General features: G+C 40.9%; 3 protein-coding genes across 3 annotated transcripts; 2 read left to right on the forward strand and 1 right to left on the reverse strand.

Annotated features, from left to right (window-relative positions):
- Nucleotides 1-579: 579 nt before the first annotated feature.
- On the forward strand, nucleotides 580-15,477 carry btk (Bruton agammaglobulinemia tyrosine kinase). Its single transcript, XM_036548071.1, has 19 exons — nucleotides 580-656; nucleotides 4,919-4,971; nucleotides 5,744-5,907; nucleotides 6,294-6,398; nucleotides 8,767-8,848; nucleotides 9,454-9,582; nucleotides 9,834-9,895; nucleotides 10,004-10,194; nucleotides 10,902-10,964; nucleotides 11,730-11,784; nucleotides 12,279-12,358; nucleotides 12,592-12,719; nucleotides 12,969-13,043; nucleotides 13,161-13,332; nucleotides 13,452-13,668; nucleotides 13,856-13,920; nucleotides 14,154-14,272; nucleotides 14,393-14,550; nucleotides 14,765-15,477. The coding sequence occupies exons 3-19, from the start codon at nucleotides 5,767-5,769 to the stop codon at nucleotides 14,834-14,836; spliced, it is 1,914 nt and encodes a 637-aa protein (XP_036403964.1). The 5' UTR covers nucleotides 580-656; nucleotides 4,919-4,971; nucleotides 5,744-5,766; the 3' UTR covers nucleotides 14,837-15,477.
- Nucleotides 15,478-16,985: 1,508 nt separating this feature from the next.
- On the forward strand, nucleotides 16,986-18,393 carry timm8a (translocase of inner mitochondrial membrane 8 homolog A (yeast)). The gene is made up of 2 exons (XM_036548665.1): nucleotides 16,986-17,202; nucleotides 17,630-18,393. The coding sequence occupies exons 1-2, from the start codon at nucleotides 17,092-17,094 to the stop codon at nucleotides 17,789-17,791; spliced, it is 273 nt and encodes a 90-aa protein (XP_036404558.1). The 5' UTR covers nucleotides 16,986-17,091; the 3' UTR covers nucleotides 17,792-18,393.
- On the reverse strand, nucleotides 18,311-23,273 carry zgc:101583 (uncharacterized protein LOC494104 homolog). The gene is given in 8 exon segments (XM_036548560.1): nucleotides 18,311-18,331; nucleotides 19,833-19,854; nucleotides 19,856-20,453; nucleotides 21,001-21,161; nucleotides 21,356-21,446; nucleotides 21,826-21,882; nucleotides 22,010-22,189; nucleotides 23,145-23,273. Coding segments are annotated over 7 exon segments (1,092 nt in total). The 5' UTR covers nucleotides 22,152-22,189; nucleotides 23,145-23,273.
- Between the last annotated feature and the right edge of the window lie 1,261 nt (nucleotides 23,274-24,534).

Raw genomic sequence — 24,534 nt, forward strand, 5'->3', positions numbered from 1 at the left:
TTCTTTGGGTTTCTTTGGGTTAGGTGTACCATTTGTGAATTAAACTATGTTTAAGAATTCAATTCTTGTCCAGCAAAACTGTCATTCATTGCCACTAACAATGTACGTCCTTAAAAAAATCAATTATGCTCCTTTATCAATTGACTATAAACCACTGTATGAAGTGGGTTATATTGTATACCGTATCCGTTATCTGTTAATGAATTATGTGAAAGTAGACAAAACGGCCATATCTAATCAGTGAAAAGTATGTTTCCTCAGCAACTGTAATGGGAATGTTCAACTATTTAACTGATTTTTAGTTGCTACTGCAACACAACCCCCCAAACATTTAACTCCACTCTACCTTTACCATTTTCATGAAGAGTAAAACTACAGGATGTAGAAAAAAATATATATGGTTCATAGATTATTGCATGCTTTGGCATCTGACTTCACACTAGTGAGGCCAGACGAGCAGATATGAAAATAAGCAGGAAGCAAAAGGGGAACTGGTTTCAGTCAGTTCGTACAAAAGGGTGGGGTTTAGTGGTCAGCTGTCACAGCCTCAAGTGCAATGCAACCGGGCAGACTGCCGGTCCCCTGCCTCTAACCCTTAGGGCACTGCCTCAAGCCAGTCTCCTGAAACGGTCCTGCAAACCACAGCGGAGGTGAAGGTAAGCAGAGCAGCGATGGATTCTTCTGTCTTAGCACTAGGGGCTTCCCCAGTTCACAGGTAAACTTGGGGAGGGGCTTGACTGCGCTCTGTATTGCGTACTGCACAGTGCTGTCCTTTGCATTATGGACTTGAATGTTTCAATGCAATCAGCATATATACTGTATTCATCATTGCGCTTCGTCAACATAACTGCATCTTACGTTTCATTGCTATGATGACAATGATAATAACTGTGAAGTGACAGTAATTGAATGAATTGAAATGAATATTAAAATAATTATTTGAAGAAGAAGAAGAAGAAGAAGAAGAGGAACAAAAAAGATAAGATCCAAGACGTCAGTTAACTTCTTCAGTACAGGGGCTGGATTCAACATCATTCTCTGAAATGATTAGAAAGATAAAGCAAGAGTCTTTGCCTTACACTGTGATGCAGAAACAGCCATTTGCTTGCAGAATGGCATGGTTTGAAGTGTTTCCCCATATGATGCACTCTGTTTTGTTTGTTTGTTAATTCAGCAAGCCAGGTGTCTAGAGAATGGCAGCAATGACATGCAAAGCAGGAAAGTTAGGTCTAACATTTTTTTCTTAAATGCAAATGTTCTGTAATAAAAGGGGAAATACAAAAGAGAGCCCCATACTACCCTCACCACAATGCAAAAAAACATAAAAACAACATTCAAAGTCTAAACAATAGTCATTGTTAAAGTGGGAATAATAGGGTATATCAGTCACCACAGAACCACAAGGCTCTACCTGGTGCTTGGGTTGGAGCCCTCCCTGGTGGAAGATTTCATTATATTATTCTTCAGTATCCGTCCTTAAAATGCAGCTGAATGTTTATTTTCCAAAACAAAGATAAAGGTATCTGTGCTGGCTGTCATAAGTGAATAAATAAGAAGATCAGAGAATGAAACAGAGCAGGTTGTTTATGGATTTATGCAAAAGGTCAGGGAACATTGCATTATATTACATTACATTCATTTAGCAGACTCTCTTATCCAGAGCCACTTCCAGCACAATACATGTTATATGTATCCATTCTAGCTGAATGAACAACAGTGTCAGATCAGGCACAACACACACAACACTCCCAGACCAGTGAGTGTGAGCATACGGACAAGACATTTTTCCCAGAAAACAGGAAACCTATTTCAGTAACAAAAGATTAGTCGGGGAATTTGAGCCTGACTTCTCTGTAATTCAAAGATATGACTCCACGTTCTGATGGCCCATAATCTTGATATGTTATGCAAAAACACATATTTGGAAAGTAATTAAAGTTAGGAAAATATACACATGGGTGAAAAAAAATCCCTCACTAAAATAATCTAGCATATTCTTCTTATTATCGTTATTATTATTGCAGTGATTAAGGAATTGGAGCTGTACCCCAGTGGTCCCTATTGCAGTTCCCAGGTACATTGCCTTGAGCAAAGTTCAGTGTTGTGTTGTGTGGCTGATGTGAAGACATCTTGCCTCCCACCTATAATTCATTGTATTTATGCATTCTAATTAGTCTTTCCAATTCCAAGTAAAATGCAATGAATCTGTAGCACACAGGAAGACAACCCTAGTACTAGTGTTTTGGTGAACATTTGGTTGTCACTGACAGCCCTCGTGATATTTTGGAGTTAGGGTAAAAATGTCTCCACCAGAGAAAATGATAACGGCAGTGGTGCATTATTGACTAGGTTACTTGAATTCAAACACTGATCGTCCAACTGCAGTCCACAAACTGAGCGTCAAGTTACAGCAGTATACTGCAAGACTAATGCAACTTCCCACTGGATTCTACTCTGTCGGGCCTGGTGAGTCAGCTTTGACAGAGAAATGGCTGACATGATAAATAAGCAGCCTGTCGAAACGCAAGAGAGGAGTCACGTCAGAAACAGGTTTAAAAATGATTGACCCAGGCCTAAATCAATCCTTCCACACAGTTCTAGTATTTTTTTGTGGACCCCTTTCTCACACCTCTGCAATGCAGGGTCTGGGCTGTATTTGCATTGGTGCTAGCTCTTATGCCTGTTCACACCGACATTTGTATGCTAACAGTTTTGTCAGAGCTGCACTGTAAGAGGTACATTCATTCAACAATTAAAACGTACATATTTTCAGGTTTGTAATAGCCATGGTACTATGTTAAAAAGACAGACTGAAAATTTTACACATTCAAGTCTGGTGTGGCAAGGCGCACAGTAGTGTGAAAATGGGTGATAATGAACAGCGCAGGGGAGCAGGAAATGGTTCAAAAGTTTAAAATAAGCTCCGTGCTTCTGCAACCATTACAGAGAGTAGGCCAAGAGTAACTTGCACATCATACAAAGGTAAGCTTTTTTTGGAGCTCCGCAGCTGAAGGTATAAGTCTGCTTTTTGTTTGAAGAGGTTACCTGAACATACAAAGCAAAACAAGGGGTGCTATCGGTGAGGGAGTGTGAATGAGGTACTAATGACATGTTTCTGTAAGTAAGACTCCCTCTTTGGTCTGTCTTTTCTGCCCGTGCTGTTCAGACATTTAGGTCTCTTTTAGTAAAAGAAATTTTGAATGTTTTGAAGGACATTCATCTTTATCAGGGCCCTTAGTATAGTGATATAGCACAGTAGTATGGCCCTCTTCGAGGTCTCCTTTTAGATCTTCTTCTTCAGCTTCAATTTTATTTAATTTATAATAAACACAGATGAAACGAATTACTAACCACAGTTGTGAGAACAGGGGAGACAGAGTGATAGGTACTGTTTAACACATGTTTTGGGAATGGCCAGCTATGAACAACTTTTAGAGATGTGAATGCACTGTAATGTCTAAAATGTCTAAACTGATTGATGTATAGTTCAGTCTAGATCCCTGTTAAAGTCTCCTTAACGATGATTCTTTTTAGCTTTTTCTTTTCATTCTTTTTAGCAGGCTTTACAGCTGCTAAAAAAGCAATTTTATAAAGGTGGTTAACTCTATATCTTCCACTAGATTGTCACTGGATAAATATCTTCCAAATTATTGTTAATTTAGAACACACCACTGCAAGAGTGAAAAGAGCTTGGTGCTCTACAGTACAGGGATGGGATACATATATATATATCTCCCCACATAACAATCTGGGAACTTGCATGTGTAATTTTGTAATGTGAGTGTATATGTATGGGTTGTTAATTTTTTAGGAGAGCTTGGTAACATGGTATGATATTCTAAGTAGTGCTGATGTTGTTCTACTCTTTTTTTTTGCTATGTCCAAAATATAATATTTTTTATCACAAAATCATAATCCCTTATAATATACTTGTCTTTGGGATCCCTACAGTATACCAATGCTTTCAGCCATTTTTTTACCAACAGCAATGTTTCAGGACTTGTGTCAATGTCAATGTGTCAACATTTGTTTGACGTTTTAAGCATCTGAAGGAAGAATTTCAAAAATATCACTCTGTTCTCTGTACAAAACATAAAAACCTGCAAAGAATCTTACAGTTGGGTATTTATATGCTATAAATCAGGCACCTAGATCAGGCAGAAGTGCCGATCAGTGCAAAGCATATTTATATTTTACATTGACAGAGAACCACACAAATTTCACCTCAAACAGCAGAGTAATTGGGCTGCTAACCTTTAGTCTTCATCTCCGTGACCGATCTAGAGAACAGCGAACTCGTTATTCTGGCAGTATAATGATTAACAAAGACTTGTATCTGCATGCCTGTTAGCTCTCTCGCCTTCCGCCTGGCTTTTGATCAATGGACATGTTGTAACGTGTGGGAAAATGAAAACCATGATTTTTCAACGGGGAAGCTTAGCTTTATTTAGCTACTTTACTTAGCTTAAGCTTAGCTTAACTTTAATATGTGCACTAAGCTTTTCAGAAGGAAGATGCTGGCTTTCTTTTGTAAGAGGGGTATTATATATTTAATGTGTCATTGTCACCGAGATTAATTATAGTCAAGAAATGTATAGTCGTCCACTTAGGCATGGAATGCAATGATGGAATTCTGCCAAGGGTTTTTTGGACAAAATATGATAAGGATTTCCTGTATGACAATTACCAGAGGCAAATTGTCAGCAGGGAGGATTGAGGATTTAACAGTAAAATCTCTGAATGAAACATGTTGGGAGACATAAGTGGGTCAACACCACGGAGGATAAAGAACCAGGAAGATGTGGGAAAAGGAAACAAGGCAGGAGGCGGAAACGTTTTCAACAAAGGTTGTCATTTACATCAGAAAAGGCGGGGGGCTCACGCAAATGACTGCCCACTCTCTGTCTCTCGGTTATAGAACAGGGCCCTCAGACGTTGGATTGTGTCTGCTGAAAAGCTCATGAGTGACAGGTAAGCCTGCACCCCATGATTCGGAGCTCTCTCTGTGGCACCGTGTAGCGCAGAAGTAAGGAGCAGGACTTGTAACTGAAAGGCTGCTGGTTTGATTCCCCGCAGGGGCACTGCTGTTGTACCCTTGGACGAGGTACTTAAACCAGAATTGCCTCAGTAAATATCAAGCTGTATAAATGGGAACATGTAAAAAAACTGTAACCTATGTAAGTCGCTCTTGAGAAGAGCAACTGCTAAATGCCAACAGAGGCAGTGGCAGATATACAGCACCATCGTGGCTGGGTGTTGGTGTCAGCTGGGTGACAGATACACCCACGGATCATCAAAACGTGCTCTCAGAAGCAGCTGTGTTAAGTCCAACATAGCAGCCCAACACTATGAAATGGCACAAACTGGCTCATACTTTTTCATTGGGTATGTGAAAATAGTTGCTAAAAATGCATGCAAGGATATTGTGTTGAGATTTTAGAATATGATAAAATCAACTGTGTAATTCCAAGAGCCCCTCTCTCGGTACCAATGGGTGGTAAGTGCCAAAGCAACCAACTGCAGTTACATACCCAATGTGATGCTATAATATGTATTGAGATATGTGTTATTTGATCAGGAACTGCATTTGAAAGACGAATAGTATATGTACTCAGGGTTGTAATACACCACACTGACTTGATGGGGGTCTGGACTGGTAGGGAGACTTGACCCTGCTTGTTATTCTTATAAATCGTTTACAGCACAGTTTGCAGTGAAGTAACAGCAAAGTGTTTGTCTCCAGGCTAGGTCGAAGCTGATTGGACAATGTCAGAGAAGCTACTGGAAGACCTTTTTATAAAACGCTCCCAGCAGAAGAAGAAGACCTCTCCTCTGAACTACAAGGAGAGGTTGTTCATTCTGACACAAGAGAAGATATCTTACTACGACTATGATATTGAGAAAGGGGTATGTTGTAATGATAATGTGTGCATGCTATGCTACTGTGACAGCAGTGTGACATAGTGGTAAGGACCAGGGCTTGTAACTAAAAAGGTTACTGGTTCAATTCCCTACTGGGGCACTACTGTACGCTTGGGCATGGTACTTAACCTGCAACTGCCTCAGCAAATATCTAGCTGTATGAATGGATAAAATTGTAAATCACTCTGGATAAGAGCATTTGCTAAATGATGATAGAAATGTAATTATATGCAATTCTTTTTCTAATAATCAGTAGTGCATTTTACTTGAAAGAAGCCAGCGGTTTGTACCTGGGCGTTGTGGGGGTGCAGTTGTCCCATGAGCGCATGTCGGCCCCATCCGGCTCACTGGCTTCCCTATCACCTGCACAGAAAAAGAAGGGTCTGAAAGGGTCCGTGGAGATCGAGAAGATCAAGTGCGTGGAGACCGTGTGCCCAGAGGAGAACGCCCCCGCCGAGCGGCAGTTCCCGTTCCAGGTGAGTGACAGCAGGTGCACTCACTCAACCCAGGCAGTGGCAGCTATTTGATCCCCTCTTGTTGAGCTTCATCGCACGCTTTGATTACTTCATTTAAGCATAAAAGTGATACCCCTGCAGCATTTACTCACACAACCTTTTATTTCTGTGATTGGCTAACATGTAACATCGTACAGGTACTGTTAGACGAGTGCAGCGTAGCACTTGCTCAAATTTGTTAGTCAAAGTTGAAGATAGAACCGCAAGCCAGGATGACTGAATAAACCCCAAAGGCAGTTACTTGGAAACAGGGTTCAGTGTAGTCTTTTCAGTGGTGTGAGCCGAGGAGCCTAGCGGTCCCCACTGTGGAGGCTGTTGGTTGTGAGGTTGTGAGGTTTTACGTTCGCTTTCTGTTCTCTACCTCACATGTGCTCTGTCACCTCCTCCTCCACTTTGCTAAAGTGTGAATTTCACTGTGAAAGTTTGAAAGGAAGGTAACATCTGCTGGATGTCTCTCCTTTTTTATCAGATACATTTTACAGACATATATATATATATATATATATATAAGAAATGTATTCAGAGGACTACGGCTGGTTGTTTCACGTCATGTGTTTGTGTGCAGACACCTATACTTTTACGTCTCAGTGATTGAATGAGGAAATAAACCAGGAAAAAAAATCAAGATATCTTCCTCCTGTTTTAATGTAGGCTTCCTCTTTACTATCTCTGACACTGACCCATTTGTACAATTAGCTGTGCCTTGTCTTTTTTTTTTAAATCAGAATAAACAGCCATTACTGAAAATTGTAGCATAGGTTATATGGCCTTAACTTACACAACTTGTGTGTGCTAAGATCAACATTATCAAAGTTAGATTCAAATCACATCCTATGCAGGCCTTGAAAATTTAGTGCACAGTAAATTGCATAGACGGAGTGGCAGAGGCGAAAAAGTGCAACACTGTGGCCTGAGTTGTGAGGACAAGTAAAAGAAAGCAAAAAAACATTTGCGTGCCTTACCCTGCAGTCACTTTAAATGTTTACTTTGCTGGCCGAGAGTGAAATGTACAGAAAAGAAGAAGTGAAAGCAGATTTCTTGAAATTTGAGACCAAGATGAACTGCAGCGAGCACTACAGCTGTAGGTTGTCTCTGCGGCCCAGCCAGGGACGTTTGTAGCTGTTGAAAAGATCCGAGGCTAAGTCAAGTTTGCCTGGGGAGATCGGCATCGGTAGGTTGAGGAGGTTATTTCTACCTTTATAAAATATAAATATTATCACACCTTCGGACGCTGCAAGTCAAGTTCCGCCCTGTTACACAGTCTGTCTGTTGTTTTGCTATAAACACCTCTTTTTTCAGGGTGAAAATATTCGGGGCTATAGCCCCGAATGATCTGACCTAACAACGCCACTGGGCCCAGCCAAACCAAAACCTAATGATCCACCTCTTTTAAACGTAAAAGCCATCAGAACTTGAAGTGACAGTAGTATTGCATGTGATAAATACCTCACAGTTACGTCAACCAGCTACTTACCTGATAATAATATGTAGGACTATAGCTTAGCTACACACCTCAGAAAAAATGCACTGCATTGCAGGATTTAGCTGGTTGAGTTAATATAGTGTTCACTCATTTGCCCTCTGCCTCATACTGTAATGAAAAAGTACCTTAGTTTCCGTCAAAATAAAACCACTTTCAGAGGGTATCACCTGTCAACTTTCTGTTCCGTCCAGCATACAGGAAGAGGATGGATGAATTAGCATAACACGAATGCCATTGTTTTTGCCGTCTGCCGTCAGATAGCTTGAAACAAAAGAAGTAGGGATGTATTGCATTGTCTGATAACTGTGCATACCCGCAAGAAATCTACCATTCTGAGGGAAGTGAAAGGCAAAAATATGATTTTGAGTCATAATTTTCAGATGTGGTTCCAGGTCTGGACCTGGCGAAGTGTGACAAGAAACAGGAAACGCCCACCCTCTTTTTATAGTCCTTCTGTTGTAGCAGTACATTTTCTGTTATACATGTGTCTTTAGGGAGAATGAAGCTGTAGAGATGGAGACAGATAACTGTCAAAACGTCCTTCTTAGAGCAGTCGGTATAGATTGTGTTTTTAACACCGTCTGATTTGCCAGCCCTTATACGACTGTTTCTCCAGTTGTATAAGCACTGCCACAAGTAGTGGTAAGAATTAATGTCTACCTTGAATGACACCAAACTTCCTTCATGGTTAGCTGCACTTTCTGTGTTAGCCACAGCTCTGTAAACATTTGAAACTGAAAAAAATGAATGCACAATTATAAAAGCTCAGATGGAGAGACCACCAACTTTTGAGAGCCACACAGACTGCATCAGAAATTATATCGTCTATCATCTAACTTTGAACAGATTGTCTATGATGACGGACCACTCTACATTTTTGCGAAGACAGATGAGATTCGAAGAGAGTGGATCCATAAAATGAAGCAAGGTCAGTGGCTATGTCCCATGCTGAACTGTAAGACAAAGGTGAACCTACCCCTATTACATTACATTAAATTACATTACATTCATTTAACAGACGCTCTTACCCAAAGCGACTTCCAGCACAAAAGAACAGACGTGTATCCATTCAACTTGAATGAGCAACAGTGTCAGGCCAGACTAAGAACACTCCCAGACCAGTGAGTGTCAGCATAACACTATTCAAGCCCTACCACAAGTTAACTTGTGCAACCTAACTAGACAAGGGAAGCCAAGTATCCTACCACACAACAGTCACTAGATCACAGAATTCAACACACATCACCATACTACACATAAAATAAACAGCAAGTTATAAAACATTAACATTGTATTATATTGATGTTATACAACATTATACAATTAACATTAACCAGACAAGAGCAGCTAGTACACAATTCAGAATTCCCCAAGAGAGCAAGGGCATGAGAGAACCATTAACACTTACCTTTAGACCCAGCACAGTCAATCCACCTACAGAGGCCTTAAATGTAAATTCTTGTTAGGTATGCAATTTATTGAATGGAAATGTTTATTTAATGCTAATGTTAACCCATGCATGTCTGTTTGAAGTTGTGCGATTCAACAAGGACCTATTGCAGAAATATCACCCCTGCTTCTGGGTGGACGGGGTGTGGCTGTGCTGCCAACAGGAAGTCAAGCAGGCTCTGGGCTGCAGAGTGCTGGAGACCAAGAATGGAGGTCAGGACAACTACAATACAGTGACCCGCACTGCTTTTTTAACTTACTGTTATCAGAACCATGCAGTACCTACCATGCTGGAGACTGTCCCTGGGATTAACACCAGCATCAATATGGAATGTGTCAAACTACATGCAAAAAAACCCAGGACCAACAGCAAAATTCAAGGCACTAAAGCTTAAAGTTGAAAGTGGTAAGGCCCCTGGTTATGAATGTGGTTATTAATGTGAAGCTCTTGCTTTCCTTCCAAGGATTCTCTACAAAGGGATCGCGACGTAAATCCAGAAAACCGCTTCCTCCTACACCAGAGGAGGTTTGTTTCTTTGCTTGATATACATATACATTTAAATCATGGAATGAATGACCACGGCAAAATATTTGGCTGGCTCATGTACTTACCTGTTTTTCCTCTTTCAATCAGGAGAAGTCCTCCAGGCCACTCCCCCCACAACCTCCGCCCCGACAATCTGGCCCCGCCCCTGGAGCAACGGTGATTGCTGAATACGAGTACACCCCAGTGACTGAGCAGGACCTGGAGTTGCGCAAGGGCGAGGAGTACACCATCCTCGAAATGGTGGACACGAACTGGTGGAGAGCCAGGGACAAATTCGGGTCAGAGAGGGTGAAGGGGGATCACATGGAAATGGGGAGGGAGGGAAATTATGCGCAGGGGCATTCTATTTGTAAGAACATGCACAAAGTTTTGTAACTGAGTTCATGACCACTGGAACTAAATTGGCAGTCAGGATGGAATGATGGTCCTGGTCCTGATAATTCATTAACATTCAAATGAACAGTATGCATTTTGTAATTATGGCGCAGGATACATAACCCAATCAATAAAACATTTTAAAAAATAGAATACGCCTACATGGGTATGAACTAGAGGACTTTTGTAGAGTACAATTTTGTCCTCAGATTATATTTGCATATCTAAGATAAAGTACTCGAGTTGCGGGCATGGGACAGACTACACTCCTGTTAGGCTTGCTATTTACCAGAAACAGCTTCCACGTCAAATAAGGAAATACCCCTTTCACACATCATAAATTTTTCCCTATAAGGTTAATAATTAATAGGGGCACAGCTCATTGTGCCCCTATTAATACCCGCCATTGTATCTTTTTCAACCAATTGCAATAAAGTCCTCCACAGAAATGTACAGTGACAAACTAATGATATTGACAACAGGCAAACCTGACAATGAATTCCTTTTCCGTTTGCGACTTCTGCTCCCGCCCAAACCCAGATATGTGTACAGTATTATTTCTCCATTGATCATGTCTGTACGTTTTTTGCTCTGCCTTCTTTCTCTGCAGGAATGAGGGCTACATTCCAAGTAATTATGTCATTGAGGCTGGAAATGGTCTAGAGAGGTTTGAGTAAGTAAAAAATTTAAGTCTTCTGTATACTGACCTGTATAATCATGGTGACCATCATAGACTGTTGAAAACTGTTTAAGATCAGAGATCATCCCAGTTTCTTTGGCATGTAACAGCAGGAGAACTATAATCCATATTGTATGCCAAGTCCATTACCATTACCATTATCATCTATTACCAACCAATATTCTAATTTCTTGGATCATGGAACAATATGTAATGAATATATTTATGGTAGATTATGTTGATTATTTATTGACACTAAGTTAGCAATTGTAATAATAGGAGTGCCAACAATATATGGGCAACTGCTCAAGTGGAACATAAGTTACCCTACTGCTGTATTCCTAAGTTAACAACAATTGCAACTGCATTCCTGTAAGAATGTTGCAGTCTTTTCAAGGTTTCACTTAATCATCAAACCCTTACCACCTTAAACACATGGTAGTCTCCAAGAATGTCTTCAGATTTAGTCTAAAAATTGATAAAATTGCATGATTAATGGTCCAGACAGAAAAAAAATCAGTAAGTATCTCTCCGGTTTTTCAGAGCTTATTGTCCTGCTGCTTGTATAGCACTGTAAAAGTATCCCCTAGCCTGTGGTGGTATCCTGGTGGAAAACGTTAATTTATTTTGTATGCACCTGAATTCCAACATTATCGTACAACTGTACTTGGATCCCTCTGTGTAGTAACTTCCTTTAATGCCGTGTGCCTTTGTGATAGTGCCCCTAGTGGTCACGCTATTCTTCTGTCCCCTCTGCAGCTGGTACTGCAAGAACATGAATCGCAGCCAGGCAGAGAATCTGCTGAAAGCAGAAGTGAGTGCCGACCTGCACACTGTGTAGATAGCGACATGACGCAATGCTCTGTCTGCTACCGCACCTCACAAGAATGTGGACAAACCGCAAACAGCTCTCAAGCAGTCCACCATATATGATATGGGGTCTATAGATACATGTATCAGGGAGAAGCTAAGTCCCAGCAGCACACCTGCTATGACACAAAGCTAACCTTGTGTTTGCATATGTCATGTTATGGGTTTTTTGTGGTAACCAGTCAGCTTCAGCTATGCTAGGTTTACAGCTTGAACTATGACCACAGAAAAATACCAGTTTTTCTATAAATATCGACATTTTTACTTGTCAGCAAGTGTGTGCTGAATAATATCCTTCTCTGAGTGTTTAACGTGAGGCCAGTTTGACAGTTTTGTTGTACGCACCAACCCTAATCTCTCAGTCAAAACAGCAGCTCATTTCACAGTCGTTTGAAATAGCACATCAGAGAGCTACCAGCTGTTTTATTTTTATTTCAGAACAAAGATGGTGGATTTTTGGTACGAGATTCAAGCAAAGCTGGAAAATATACAGTTTCCTTATTCACCAAGAGTGGAGGGTAAGTTCAGAGTCTGCTTACGGCTGGAAAATGTATCCCTCAGCAATCTGTGATGGTACACTTAGAGAACCCTAAAGCACCTCATAATGAAAGCAGAAGCACAAGCCTTGCGAGAATATACAATCAGCATTCGTACACTGGCCTCTCAGAGAGCCTAGAGAGTGTCATTAAACTCCTGTTAACAACAATCAGGCTAATCAGCTCTTTAACTCTGTTTCATGTCCCCTCCCCAGGGATACAGCAGGCAGCTGCAGGCACTACAACATCTGCACTTCCCCACAGGGCCTGTTCTACTTGGCAGAGAAACACAACTTTGCAACTATCCCAGAGCTCATAACCTACCACCAGCACAATGCTGCAGGTCGCCCTCCACTCTGACCCAAACTTCACCCTTGTATTTATGTTCAAGCTGAGAGGACAGTTTGAGTCTTGAACACAGTCCACAGCATCATGCTGGAGGAACAAAAAAAAATGCATCATGCAAGATGTCTTGTGCAGGACAAATAACAAGGGCTTTACAAGGGCAAACAGAGTGTTTTAAATAACGACTGCATTATGACGTTTGTGAATGACTGGGGGATGCCTCAATGCTTATTACTCCCCTTCTCAGGTATGGTTTGCAGGCTGAAGTACATTGTCTCAAATCGGGCCAGGAACGCACCTTCCACAGCTGGCCTTGGATATGGTCAGTGTCTGCCTCACCCCCATGCCATTTCGAGGATGGCCTTCCACATAGCCCGGCAGAAGCCCTGCCTCAAGGACTTCCTTGTTTTATAGTTGTGTCTGTTTCTCCTATCTACAGGTGTCTGGGAGATTGATCCACGTCACCTGACCTTCATCAAGGAGTTAGGTGATGGGCAGTTTGGAGTCGTGAAGTATGGGAAATGGCAGGGACAGCATGATGTGGCCATCAAAATGATAAAAGAAGGGTCCATGTCAGAGGACGACTTCATTGAAGAAGCCAAAGTTATGATGTAAGTGTGGTCACAGTGAATACGCAGCCATTGTGATCACCTCGGCAGAGGGGCAACAGCCTCATCATACAGGCAGGCACACTTAAAAAACAGTCCTCCTTTCTTCTCAACCCAACTAGGAAGCTCCGCCACGAGAATCTGGTTCAGCTGTATGGAGTCTGTACCAAACAAAGGCCCATCTACATTGTCACAGAGTTCCTTTCTAATGGCTGCCTGCTTACCTACCTCCGTGAATCCCTCAACCACCCATCCCCCATTCTGCTCCTGGAGATGTGCAAGGATGTAAGCGAGGGCATGGCTTACTTAGAGTCCCAGCAGTACATCCATAGAGATCTGGTAGGTACCAGCTGACATCTTTTGACATGGTACTCTCACCTCTGAGCCCCACGTCTAAGAATCTGATTACAGAGGTGGTTTTCAATAGTTTCAATACACAGCGTAAGCAACGTACCATGCATAAATAATCTACCATTTTTAAAAGGCCAGAGTTACTGATGAAAGAAATGACTGTGTTTGTTCACAGGCTGCCAGAAATTGCTTAGTGGATGCAAATGGAACTGTGAAAGTCACTGACTTTGGATTATCAAGGTAAAATCTCCACAACTCATTCCTGTAATCGCAACAGAGTTCTGGTGTGGTCAGTCCTGAGTGATCTAAAAATTGCATATAAAAACAGGCTACAGCATGTTCAAGCATAAAAACAAATAAAATCTAATCTGAAATCCCTAAAGTTCATGTTGAAGAGTCTCACTTGGATTTTTACTCTGCAGATGGGTCAGTCTTCTTAACTGTGACTTAATTCATCTTGCTGTTTGGCGTAGGTATGTCCTAGATGATGAGTATACCAGCTCTGTAGGCTCCAAGTTCCCTGTGCGTTGGTCCCCTCCTGAAGTCCTCCTCTACTGCAAGTTCAGTAGCAAGTCTGACATCTGGGCGTTCGGTAAGTTTCAGTCTCCTTGCCCATCTCCCATTTTCAATCACAATAATTTTATCTTTTTCAAAATGCACTGCTTCAAAATGTTTTGGCCCACTGACAAAACCAGACGTTGTTCATATCCAGGAGTCCTGATGTGGGAGGTCTACACCCTTGGCAGAATGCCCTATGAGCGTCTAAATAACACAGAGATCGTGGAGAAAGTTTCTGGTGGCCTGCGCCTCTACCGACCCCAGCTGGCCAATGAGCGTATTTATAGCATCATGACAGCCTGTTGGCATGAGGTGAATACTAGCACCTTTATTTACTGTGGATAGGTGGACAATATTGGTATTATTCTCTCCTCTGTATGCAAATAAGTGTCAAGGCATATGTTGTGTATTAAGTAGGAAAAAAAGTGAACAAAATAATCATAAAAAGAATTTCAAGTCTTGCTGCTCACCTGACAGCCACCCCTTCACACACCAGAATCTATCTCTCTTTTTTCCTGTCTTTCAGAAAGCTGAGGAGCGACCAACATTTCAGGACCTTGTAGGTATAATTCAAGACCTACTCTACGAGCTTCAGTAGGGGAAAGACAAGACAGGTTCCCAGATGCATTGACTTCCTGGAAAGCTTCCTGGAATGGCTCCTCCCATTTGTGACATCAAGGAGATGAGTCACAGTCCTCCATAAACCTGTTAATTTGGCACAGCCAATGCTGTTCACATATCCAGGCATCAATAATGAAGACATGGTGACCTAAGCGATTGTGTTGTAAGTGCATTCGAGCCATGGATCTTGAAAGAAACCCAACAATGTGAATGCAAGTGTGTGTGTAAAATTACCGAGCGTGGAAATGATCACTTCTTTGTGTCACTGCGGATTTAAAGGACAAATGGCTATACCAACGGACAATTTTTTTAAATGTTTTATTTCATGTGCATTGTTATTATTGGAAAATGATAAGCACTTTTCATGAGCACCAACTGTGATGATGCAACAGGTAAAATAAAAACAGTTCAATGGTGATACGCCAATTTTATGAGTGTTTTGCTGAACCGAATGACTTGCCTTAACTTTTAATGCATTTCCCTATTTTACATTGTTCTTTACTTCTGCCTCCTAAAATAAAATTAGCTGTGCACCCAGACTTAAGGAGTGGAAACAGCATCTTTGACATTATGGATAAATTATTCATATGTTCCATTAGCTTTTTTTTTAATTACTGAAATGCAATTACAGAATGTAGAAATGTATATATGTGTGTGTGTGTGTGTGTCCACGTATTAGAATATTAATTATATTTTACCCCTTGCCCAAAATAAAACATGTACAATCATCTACATGGGTGTTTGTGGATTGGATTCTATTTGAATTGCAGAAGCACTGAAAGTAAAAGAACTCTGATATCATTTGACAGAGCCCAAAAATACATTTGCAGAAACATCAGGACCTTGCACAATCTTTTCAAAGTCCTGATAATTATGGTGATGTGGTGCTGATGTGCCAAAAGATTAAGCATTTAGTTATTTGTGAAACCTGTTCTAAATATGACTTCACAAGATGCTCCACGTTCCTCATTTTAACGTAGGCAGGCTGCAGGCTGCTCCTCTGATATTTCCCCTCTAAATTAACACGTAGTCTAAAATTTTTCTTGCAAAATTACTACTTTATTCTCGTAATATTACAACCTTATTCACGAAATCTCAGAATTTCTTTTCCTCAATATGGCCCTAATACACCGTCGTATTTTTTAATGTAGCAAAAAAAGAAAAATATTTTCATATTAGTTGTATCCACTAAGCAGCAACTTCGGCCACAAACATTATTTCATTCTCCACTTCAAATGTGTGTATGAAAATGTCTTGAAACGACTGACCTGTCTATGGTTATCCACACCTCCTTCAGTAAATCAGGAATTATGGCTAGCATTAGCCATGAAAGTTCACCGTAAGTCACACAACTGGCTAGCCTGCCTAACAAGAACTCCACTCGGCCGCCTGTGTTCCCTGCCTTGTCCAATCAACCTCACTCAAACACCTGCCCGAAAATGGGTTCCACCAGCGCCGCGCACCCTGATTGGTTTACGTCCTTTCCGCTTCCCGTGGACCTTGCCAACGTTGCCAGATTGTGAGTTTATCCTCATAAAGACAATTTCAGAGAAGGATGAGCGATAGGGAAACTCATTTTTAATGGGATGTGTCACGATATATAGAGGAAACCGAAGTAATCTTGATAATGTAATTCTAAAGAATTTAAATGATATATGCTTCTGTTCGTCAATGCTGTATTTGCTGTTTGCTGATGATATCCAAAAAATCTGAAGTTGCTGTGATGGAAAACTCCACATTCCCAGTCAAGTTCGTTTAATTAAACCAATGTCTGACGTTTACAAATCAAGGACTGGCATTAGTTAGTACTAGTATTAACAGAGTTTGGTACATTCTGCATCTGAATAGAGCCCTCCATGTTGTCTACTGACTGTCTATTCTTTTAAATCAAAAAGAAGATATCAACTAACGTTAGTATTTTGTCGGAAATTGTTTTATGTAGCCTACTTAAATTAAAATTTAAAAAGAAGCGTAAATCGCAAATGCAGCAAAGAATTTCCTTATGCTGGTCGATTTTTATTTTGGGTGGTGGGCTGAGGCGTGTTAGTAAAACTGGAAATAGAAGGGGGGTTAAGCCATCATGGACGCTTAAATTGATGATGAGGCAACCCAGATCCTTGCAGCCGACCAAGACACGTGAAGGTCAGGAACTGCCTTGTTGGAACATTGTCGGAACTTCTATTAAAATTGATACTGTAAAAGAAGGTGTTGACTGAGGCAGTAGCCACGCGAATGGATAGCCAAGGAGTGACGGCAGACCCTCAGCTTCAGCAATTTATTGAAGTGGAGTCACAAAAACAACGATTTCAGCAGCTAGTCCACCAGATGACAGAAGTGTGTTGGGTAAGTCAGCAACGGATAACAATATGCAGCTAGCTAGCTAATTCTTTTTCGCGGTATCTTACCCATAGCTTGCTAGCTAACTTGCTTAGCATGGCAAATTTGTTTTGCGGCCTACTTCAGCTATATATTGAACAGATTTAAAGAGTAAAAAACGTAGTGTTAGCGTGTTGCAGATAATAACCACTTGCCAGCCATGCGCCCCCTGCCAGATACACCACACCACAAAAGACATGATTTCTCTCACTTGAATTTAAAATGAATACATTTTTTGTTTTGTACAGTGAAATGTATCTGGCTACTACGCTAAATGTATTATTTAGGTTAAGCATAATTGAATAAATACAACAATGTCACTTTGAAAGGGTAGGTACAGATAGTTGTATATATTGTAGGTATTGTTATAGATCCGTTATCTCTTTCTGAACAGGAAAAATGCATGGACAAACCTGGCCCCAAGCTGGACTCAAGGACAGAGGCCTGCTTTGTGAACTGTGTAGAGCGTTTCATTGACACAAGCCAGTTCATCCTCAACAGGCTGGAACAGACCCAGAGGAGTCGGGGCTCCTTCTCAGAGACCATGTACGATTAGCTGTGCCTTGACCATTGCATGGACGGACAGACAGACGGACACATGACAAACAGTTGCAGACCAGCACTGAACCTGCAGTTTGGCCTGCTGGTTCACAGTGGGTTAAGAAGGGCCAAGCAGCAAGCAGAAATAAACAGAAAAAGTTGTCGTTGAAGTACCTCAGTAATGCTCTGTGCACCATCTTTCCAGGACCTCTGATCCTGATCCCACATTGTCCCTTCCTACCAGTGTAGATGGAAGTTAATTCTAGCTTGTGTTGTAAGAACATTTTGTTTTGTGGGAAGACACGTCAAGCTGTTGTTTTTTTGGAAACCTAATGTTTTAACCAATGGGTTCAAACATGATGGTATAGTCAGTGACATGACAGGAAGCCACATTAATACCCACAGGTGTGGAACAGTATCTCCATGACACGGTGTGTAGGCATGAGAAACATACAGAGCAATGGGGTGAACTTCACCTCCACATCCGCAAGCAACCGTACAGGGACTAACTGCGTAACAGGGCACTTGCTGTGTCTTACTGGGAACACCCCGGTATCTGAGGCAAACAACAGTTTTTGTTCAGCTGGACGTTTGCAATATAAATGAATCACAAAATCATTCTCTAGTGTTTATGTTGTTGTTTGCCTTACACTCAACATTTACCTCTCCAGTCCATACAGTTATTTTGAGGTCTGAATGTAATTTCAGTAATTACAATCCTGCAAACCTGCCTTGTCTCCAAACAGCTATCAGGTCAGTATTTATTAAAACCATCAATTTGGATCAACATTTGTACCATCAAACATGTATGTATGCATTGAAGAACCATAGGGAAATAGGCGTACACACATACAAAGTGCCAAATTTGAGAGCAGAAGCCTTTGCTGAAGAACTGGTGTTTATTCAGCTGATGAAAGAGCTGTGCAAATACCATTGTTAGAACTGTTCACAACTACAAACCTAGAACACAATCCATTAAAATAACTCCAATGTAGGTAATAGAACAGCCGTGTTTCCTTGAAGAAGAAGCGATTAATTAATGTCTACATTTAAATGATCAAATTGCTACTTTAAATCAACATACAGAGTCCTCAACTTGAGGTTATCAATTAAGAAAAATGTTTGTAATTTCATGACTGGAAAACTTTCAGTTAATTTTGCAGATTGGCATGCCCAGTGATTTGTTTATTCCAGGTCATTAGATTAACTGATGCCTTTGTCTTTACGCACAGATTGATTTTATACAAAGTAGACTAATTCATTAAAAGCAAACAAAATGTACTATGTAATCAACAGGTTAAAGAGCTCTTCATTATCAGCCATTGCCAAATGGATAACACATTTCCAACTGATACAAATCTATTGACACTATATTTAGTGGCTAGCATAGCTAAATTGTCACAAAACTCAAAGTACCATTGTAAAATGTAGTGTATGTAATACACAGAATATTTACAATCACATTTAATGCCACAGCAATATTCACATATAAAAATAAAATAACTTGCATGCAAATGTGCCCATTATTGTTTGTTGGCATGGTAAAACAGAATAAATATGTTTATTTAAATGAAACTAGTCTAAAATTTAGACATTCAATATAAAACTATTCTGGTAAATGTAACTGTACCTACAGTGCATTGCAAAAGCCTTCCTGGCATTATTAGTTATTGGTATTTGTAAAGTGGTCTGTGCCATTGACTGGAAGGTCAGTGGGTTGAGTGGAAATATTATTGGTAAACAAATCTTTCTAAAAAAATTATGTTCACACTCAGCAGCAAAGTCAATGTAAACAGAAAGCTAGAATATGGCCTGTGGTACAGTCAAAATGTTTCTTAGAACATGCTCTGTTAACACTCGCAGTTTGTTGTTTTATAATTCTTGTTAAGAGTACATGTGGGTTCCTGAGGGTTGATTACATGTTAAAGCAAGATTTCTTAATTTATAGAAATACTACGGCAGTCAAGAGGCACACACTTGCATGAATGTAAGCCCCAAAGAGGGCAGATGTTCTTATTAGGCCACTTTTGTGAGATGACCACCCTATTGTTCCTGACAGAGCTTTCTGGGAAGTACCCCTTTATTACCCCCCTCCCTGGCCAACTGCACCTTGTCACACGCAGGCATCTCCTCACTTGGCAGGGCCATGTAGGGCTGCCCCCAGGGGGACCCCTGATGGCTGCTGTGCAGGAACAGTGGCAGGGTGTCCCAGGTGAAGTTCATATCCTTAAAGGCATGGAGGAGAAAGATGCCCAGGACAATGATAAGGAACCCACTAACCGTGCCCACAGCGTTGTTCATTGACATGCCGAACCACTCCTTGAAAAGGATGGCGGAGCAGGCCACGACAGCAGTGGTGAAGAAGACGTAATAGATGGGCGTAACCACGGAGGTGTTGAAGATGTCCAGGGCCTTGTTCAGGTAGTTGATCTGCGTGCTAATGCAGGCCACAAGGCACACAAGCAGGGCCCAGAACAGTGGCTCCTTCAGCACTGCTTCCCCTCCAAACAGCTCCTTGATGCCAATGCCCAGGCCCTTCACACAGGACACGGACAGGGAGCCAATCACAGAGCAGATCAGGATGTACACCAGCACGTTCTTTTGTCCGTAACGTGGGGCCGCCACAAGGATGAGGACCAGACTGCTCACCACAACACACACAGCGAACACAATGAAACCTGCAGCAGACCAGAGTTTTCAGTCTGTGATGGCCTGGGCCATAATTGCATGGAAATTACATCCCACTACCAAATTGCAATTAGGAAACTTAATAACAACATTGTAATGGAGCATGCAAAAATTGTGCAATTCTAATTTGCCTTCAGAACATCCCTCAGAGTTTTCCTGTGATCTTGACTTCTTGAAAGTCAAGTTGTTTCTGATTGCTTTAGTAGTTAATTATAATCAAATATTTCATCTTGTATTTTAATTGTGAACATCTACAAATTATGGTAGTACTTTCAAAAGGAATCAAGGTCTGCCTTCTGGAATCTGATTAGCAGTTGGCCTCAAAATTTTCCCATGACATACATTTACATTTGAGACTTTAATGTGCAGTTGTCTCAAAAGAACCAAAGAGCATTTGAAAATAACTCCTAAAAAGTCTGCAGGTAGGCATATCAAACATGCATCGAGAAATCCACCTTTATGGGGCACATTTAAAAATGGCAAGTTTAACAAACACTTTAGCTGGGAGGACCCCAGTATTTATTTTAAACCCTGTACCAGGATCTTTAAGCTTCTCTGCCATGGCACCTAAGGAGGCCACTTCCTCTCCCAGTGGAGCGTGAATGACCATCACTGTGGAACCCAGGATGCACAACAAGCAGCCAATCTTTCCATGAACATTCAGCCGCTCATTCAGGAAATATGAAGCCAGCACAGCACTGTGGAAGAACAAGAATATCATGCTTGTTTTCTATGTATACAAGTGCAGAAATGTCACTTTACCATACAAATGATCATTTTAATGATTTAACACAAAGGAACTATTATTTTGACAGCATTAGTAGTGTACATTTTTGTATACAACAATTTACAAGTGCATATAAACAAACCAATCCAACTCCATGACACTCACCTCACCAAAACACTAAGTGCTCCCAGGGGTGTGATCAGTGTGGCAGGGGCAAAAGCGTATGCTGCAAAATTGGCTGCTTCTCCTGCACCCACTGAGAAACATAGTCATCAGACTGTTTATCAGACTTTACCACTGGCACAGAAACAAAAGGCTTAAGTGCAGAAGTGGGAGCTTTGATAATTGTCCCCATTTAACCTCCTCATACTCGCACACTTCTGTGGAATGTGTACTTCGAGGATTCCCTTTAGACTGTGCGTAAATGTGGGTGATAACATTGTGTCCAGAACTATGAGCAAAAATACCAAACCCACACCATCTGCCTCCCTAATCCTCAGAGAGCAAAGTAAACAATGTGGAGAACAAATAAAGTTTGTAAAATGAAAAGCTATTGTTCTTATTTTACCAAAACAAAAGACTGATAAAGTTCAAAAGTTCAGGAACAGCATGTGTATGGGTAACTCCGTACTTACTTGATATAAGTCCTGCCCACCACAACCACTCTTTAAGGTAAGCGTGCCCCCCCTGCCCTAAATAAAAATGAGTTGAAAAGTATGGGCAGTAATATATCTGTGCTCCACATATGCAGAGAAAGCAATTGTTCAATTACATCAATAACTCAGGCAATGCAGAAGTGAACAGAATCAGTCATCATACCTGCTCTTATAGATCCTTTGTTTGCTAATCGTAGGAGCCCCTTCTTCTTCATGATGAAGCTCCCACCGATGAATATGCTCGAGATGACGGCCAGAGAGAGACCGATATAGAAGTCAAGGTGCCTTGCAACGTCTGGATCCATCTGTTCCGACGTTTTTTGATGTCATATAGTACCAGTGTCTGAAAGATAAGAAAACCCTTTATCTAAAATATTGATATCTTGTATTTTAGTAGAACAAGCCTACCAAGTATGGTCGTACTTTCAAAGGGCACCTAGGTTTATCTTCTGAAAACTGACTGGTAGTTGGCTTAAAAGTATTCGCACAGCATGCATTTACAATTTAAGATTAAAATTAATGAATAAAGAGATTCGTTCCAAAATTTGTATTTGGTGTCATATAGTGCCAATATCTGAGGAATAAGAAAATATTTATATAAGATATAAATTTTGTAGTTTTATGGAACTTGTAGTTCAATGGAGGCACTTAGTGTATTTAAATCATCTAATGTTTAGCTGCATGTTTTGTAGTATAGTTTTGTTAGCATGAGCTGTTGAAATACGATAGCCACATGAAAAAGTGGTTATTCAGTGAATCACAAAATTAAACCGTCGCTAGCTAGTCAACTTAGCTACAACAAATGCATAGTTGACGTTAAATTGCTAAATTGCTACAGTGATTCGCCAGCTGCTTATTCACTGTATCTCAGACAGTGCTAGCAAACTTTGCAAAAGTCATTTTCAAGTCAAACGTTTAACTATCTAGCCAACTGCACTGCCTCTAGTCGGCACTTGCCATATCAGGTAACGCTAACGTTATCTGCGTAGACTAGACACCTAACCAGCGACCTACTCTTTTATTAAACAAAAAATAGCTATCGTATCGTTTGCTCTTTACTGGTACTAGTGGCTAAGCAACTGCTTAGCTAAAGAAAAGACTACCGACAGACTGCACTGTCTTAATCCATCTTAAATTGCTGTAGACCTACCAATTCAAACGCTAACACCCGGTACCCGTGCAGCTCCTGGAACTCGAACTTGTCAAATGCAATGCACGTGGTAGGCTGTTGTCATCTAAAAACTTAACAAGCTAGCTAGCTGGCTGGCTATGTTCTTTGCACCACAAGCATTCCATACCTTTAAATGTGTGGGTTTTTCTTTCAGCTGAATAAATAATTCGACACCTTGAGCTGTAGGTAACGAGCGAGTAAAATGTTAGCGATTGCATGGAAGGGACCAAAAGAATGAGGGGTTTGGAGAATTTTGTGTCCGCTCCTCTGACGCATTGCAAGGGACTGTTCCCAGACACGACAGGTCACCTCCGGGCACTGGCATGCCACGCCTATGACAGCACTGGACACTCACAGGTCACTGGCAGTCCTCTTAGTGTGTGGACTTCCCATTTCGAACATCAGTGCTATAACTCGCTGAATGTTTGGTAAAAGCAAAGAAGCAAAAAACGACCCTTTAAGGGAATGTGGCCGCCACTACAGTTCAAAACAGTCTCTGCCAAGACTTCCACCTCTGGCCTCCTCAGCTCTAGCTGTAGATGCAGACTTTCCTTCCTCAGCTTATCCAGTTCCAACTGAATATGGTTGTCGCTTAATTTTAAGAGACACCTCAAAATTCAAACGCCACATTCCCATCAGATCACAAATATTCTGTGTTATGTAACAATAATTATAAATCTGTTAGCTCCGACCCATTGTCCCTATTGGACAATTTGCGGTCCACGGTGACAATACTTCTTAATATACCACGGGTACATTATACATACATTTTTTACATCGTTTTAACATCATTGAGCGTTTGGCTCCTTTATCTTGAATGGATACACTTCTGTTCTTTTGTGCTGGAAGTCGCTCTAGATAAGAGCTTCTGCTAAATGCATGTAATGTAATGAATGCACTGTAGTGTGTGTAGGCAGTTGGGCAAACAATCAGTGATGTGACAGGTTTATACATAGAAAACAAGCATGATATTCTTGTTCTTCCACAGTGCTGTGCTGGCCTCATATTTCCTGAATGAGCGGCTGAATGTTTTTTACATCGTTTTAACATCATTGAGCGTTTGGTGCCTGACGCTTTAATAAAATGGAATCGCTACAAAGTTACGGGCAACCATCACTTGAGAGCAGGAAACAGTGGAGTCATAAATTGTAGGTTTGAAACGAAATGTGCGCGCACCCTTTAGTGAACCAACTCCCTAGACACCTAGTAATGTTAATTGTATGGACGTGTACAAATTAATAGTTACAATAAATAGAAGTAAGAGTTTCTTGAAGTAATCCAGCATTTGAACCCTATTCTGCAACATTCATGTGAAGTAATCGTTTCAAAAGCCCGCTTATTAGCTAGTTAGCGAATCCAGCAGCACCGTTAATGTTAGCAACGTTACTATAGCAACAGTGCCGTAACAAGCATGATAACTTTTTTGATTTTGCGGGATGTTATCAATAAAACGAGTTAAATTGCATCTATCTTTCTACTTTATGTAGCAAATAGCTAACGTTAAGTTTAGTCATCTA

The sequence above is a fragment of the Megalops cyprinoides genome, chromosome 16 (genome assembly GCF_013368585.1).
Source record: "Megalops cyprinoides isolate fMegCyp1 chromosome 16, fMegCyp1.pri, whole genome shotgun sequence".
Classification (NCBI taxonomy): domain Eukaryota; kingdom Metazoa; phylum Chordata; class Actinopteri; order Elopiformes; family Megalopidae; genus Megalops; species Megalops cyprinoides.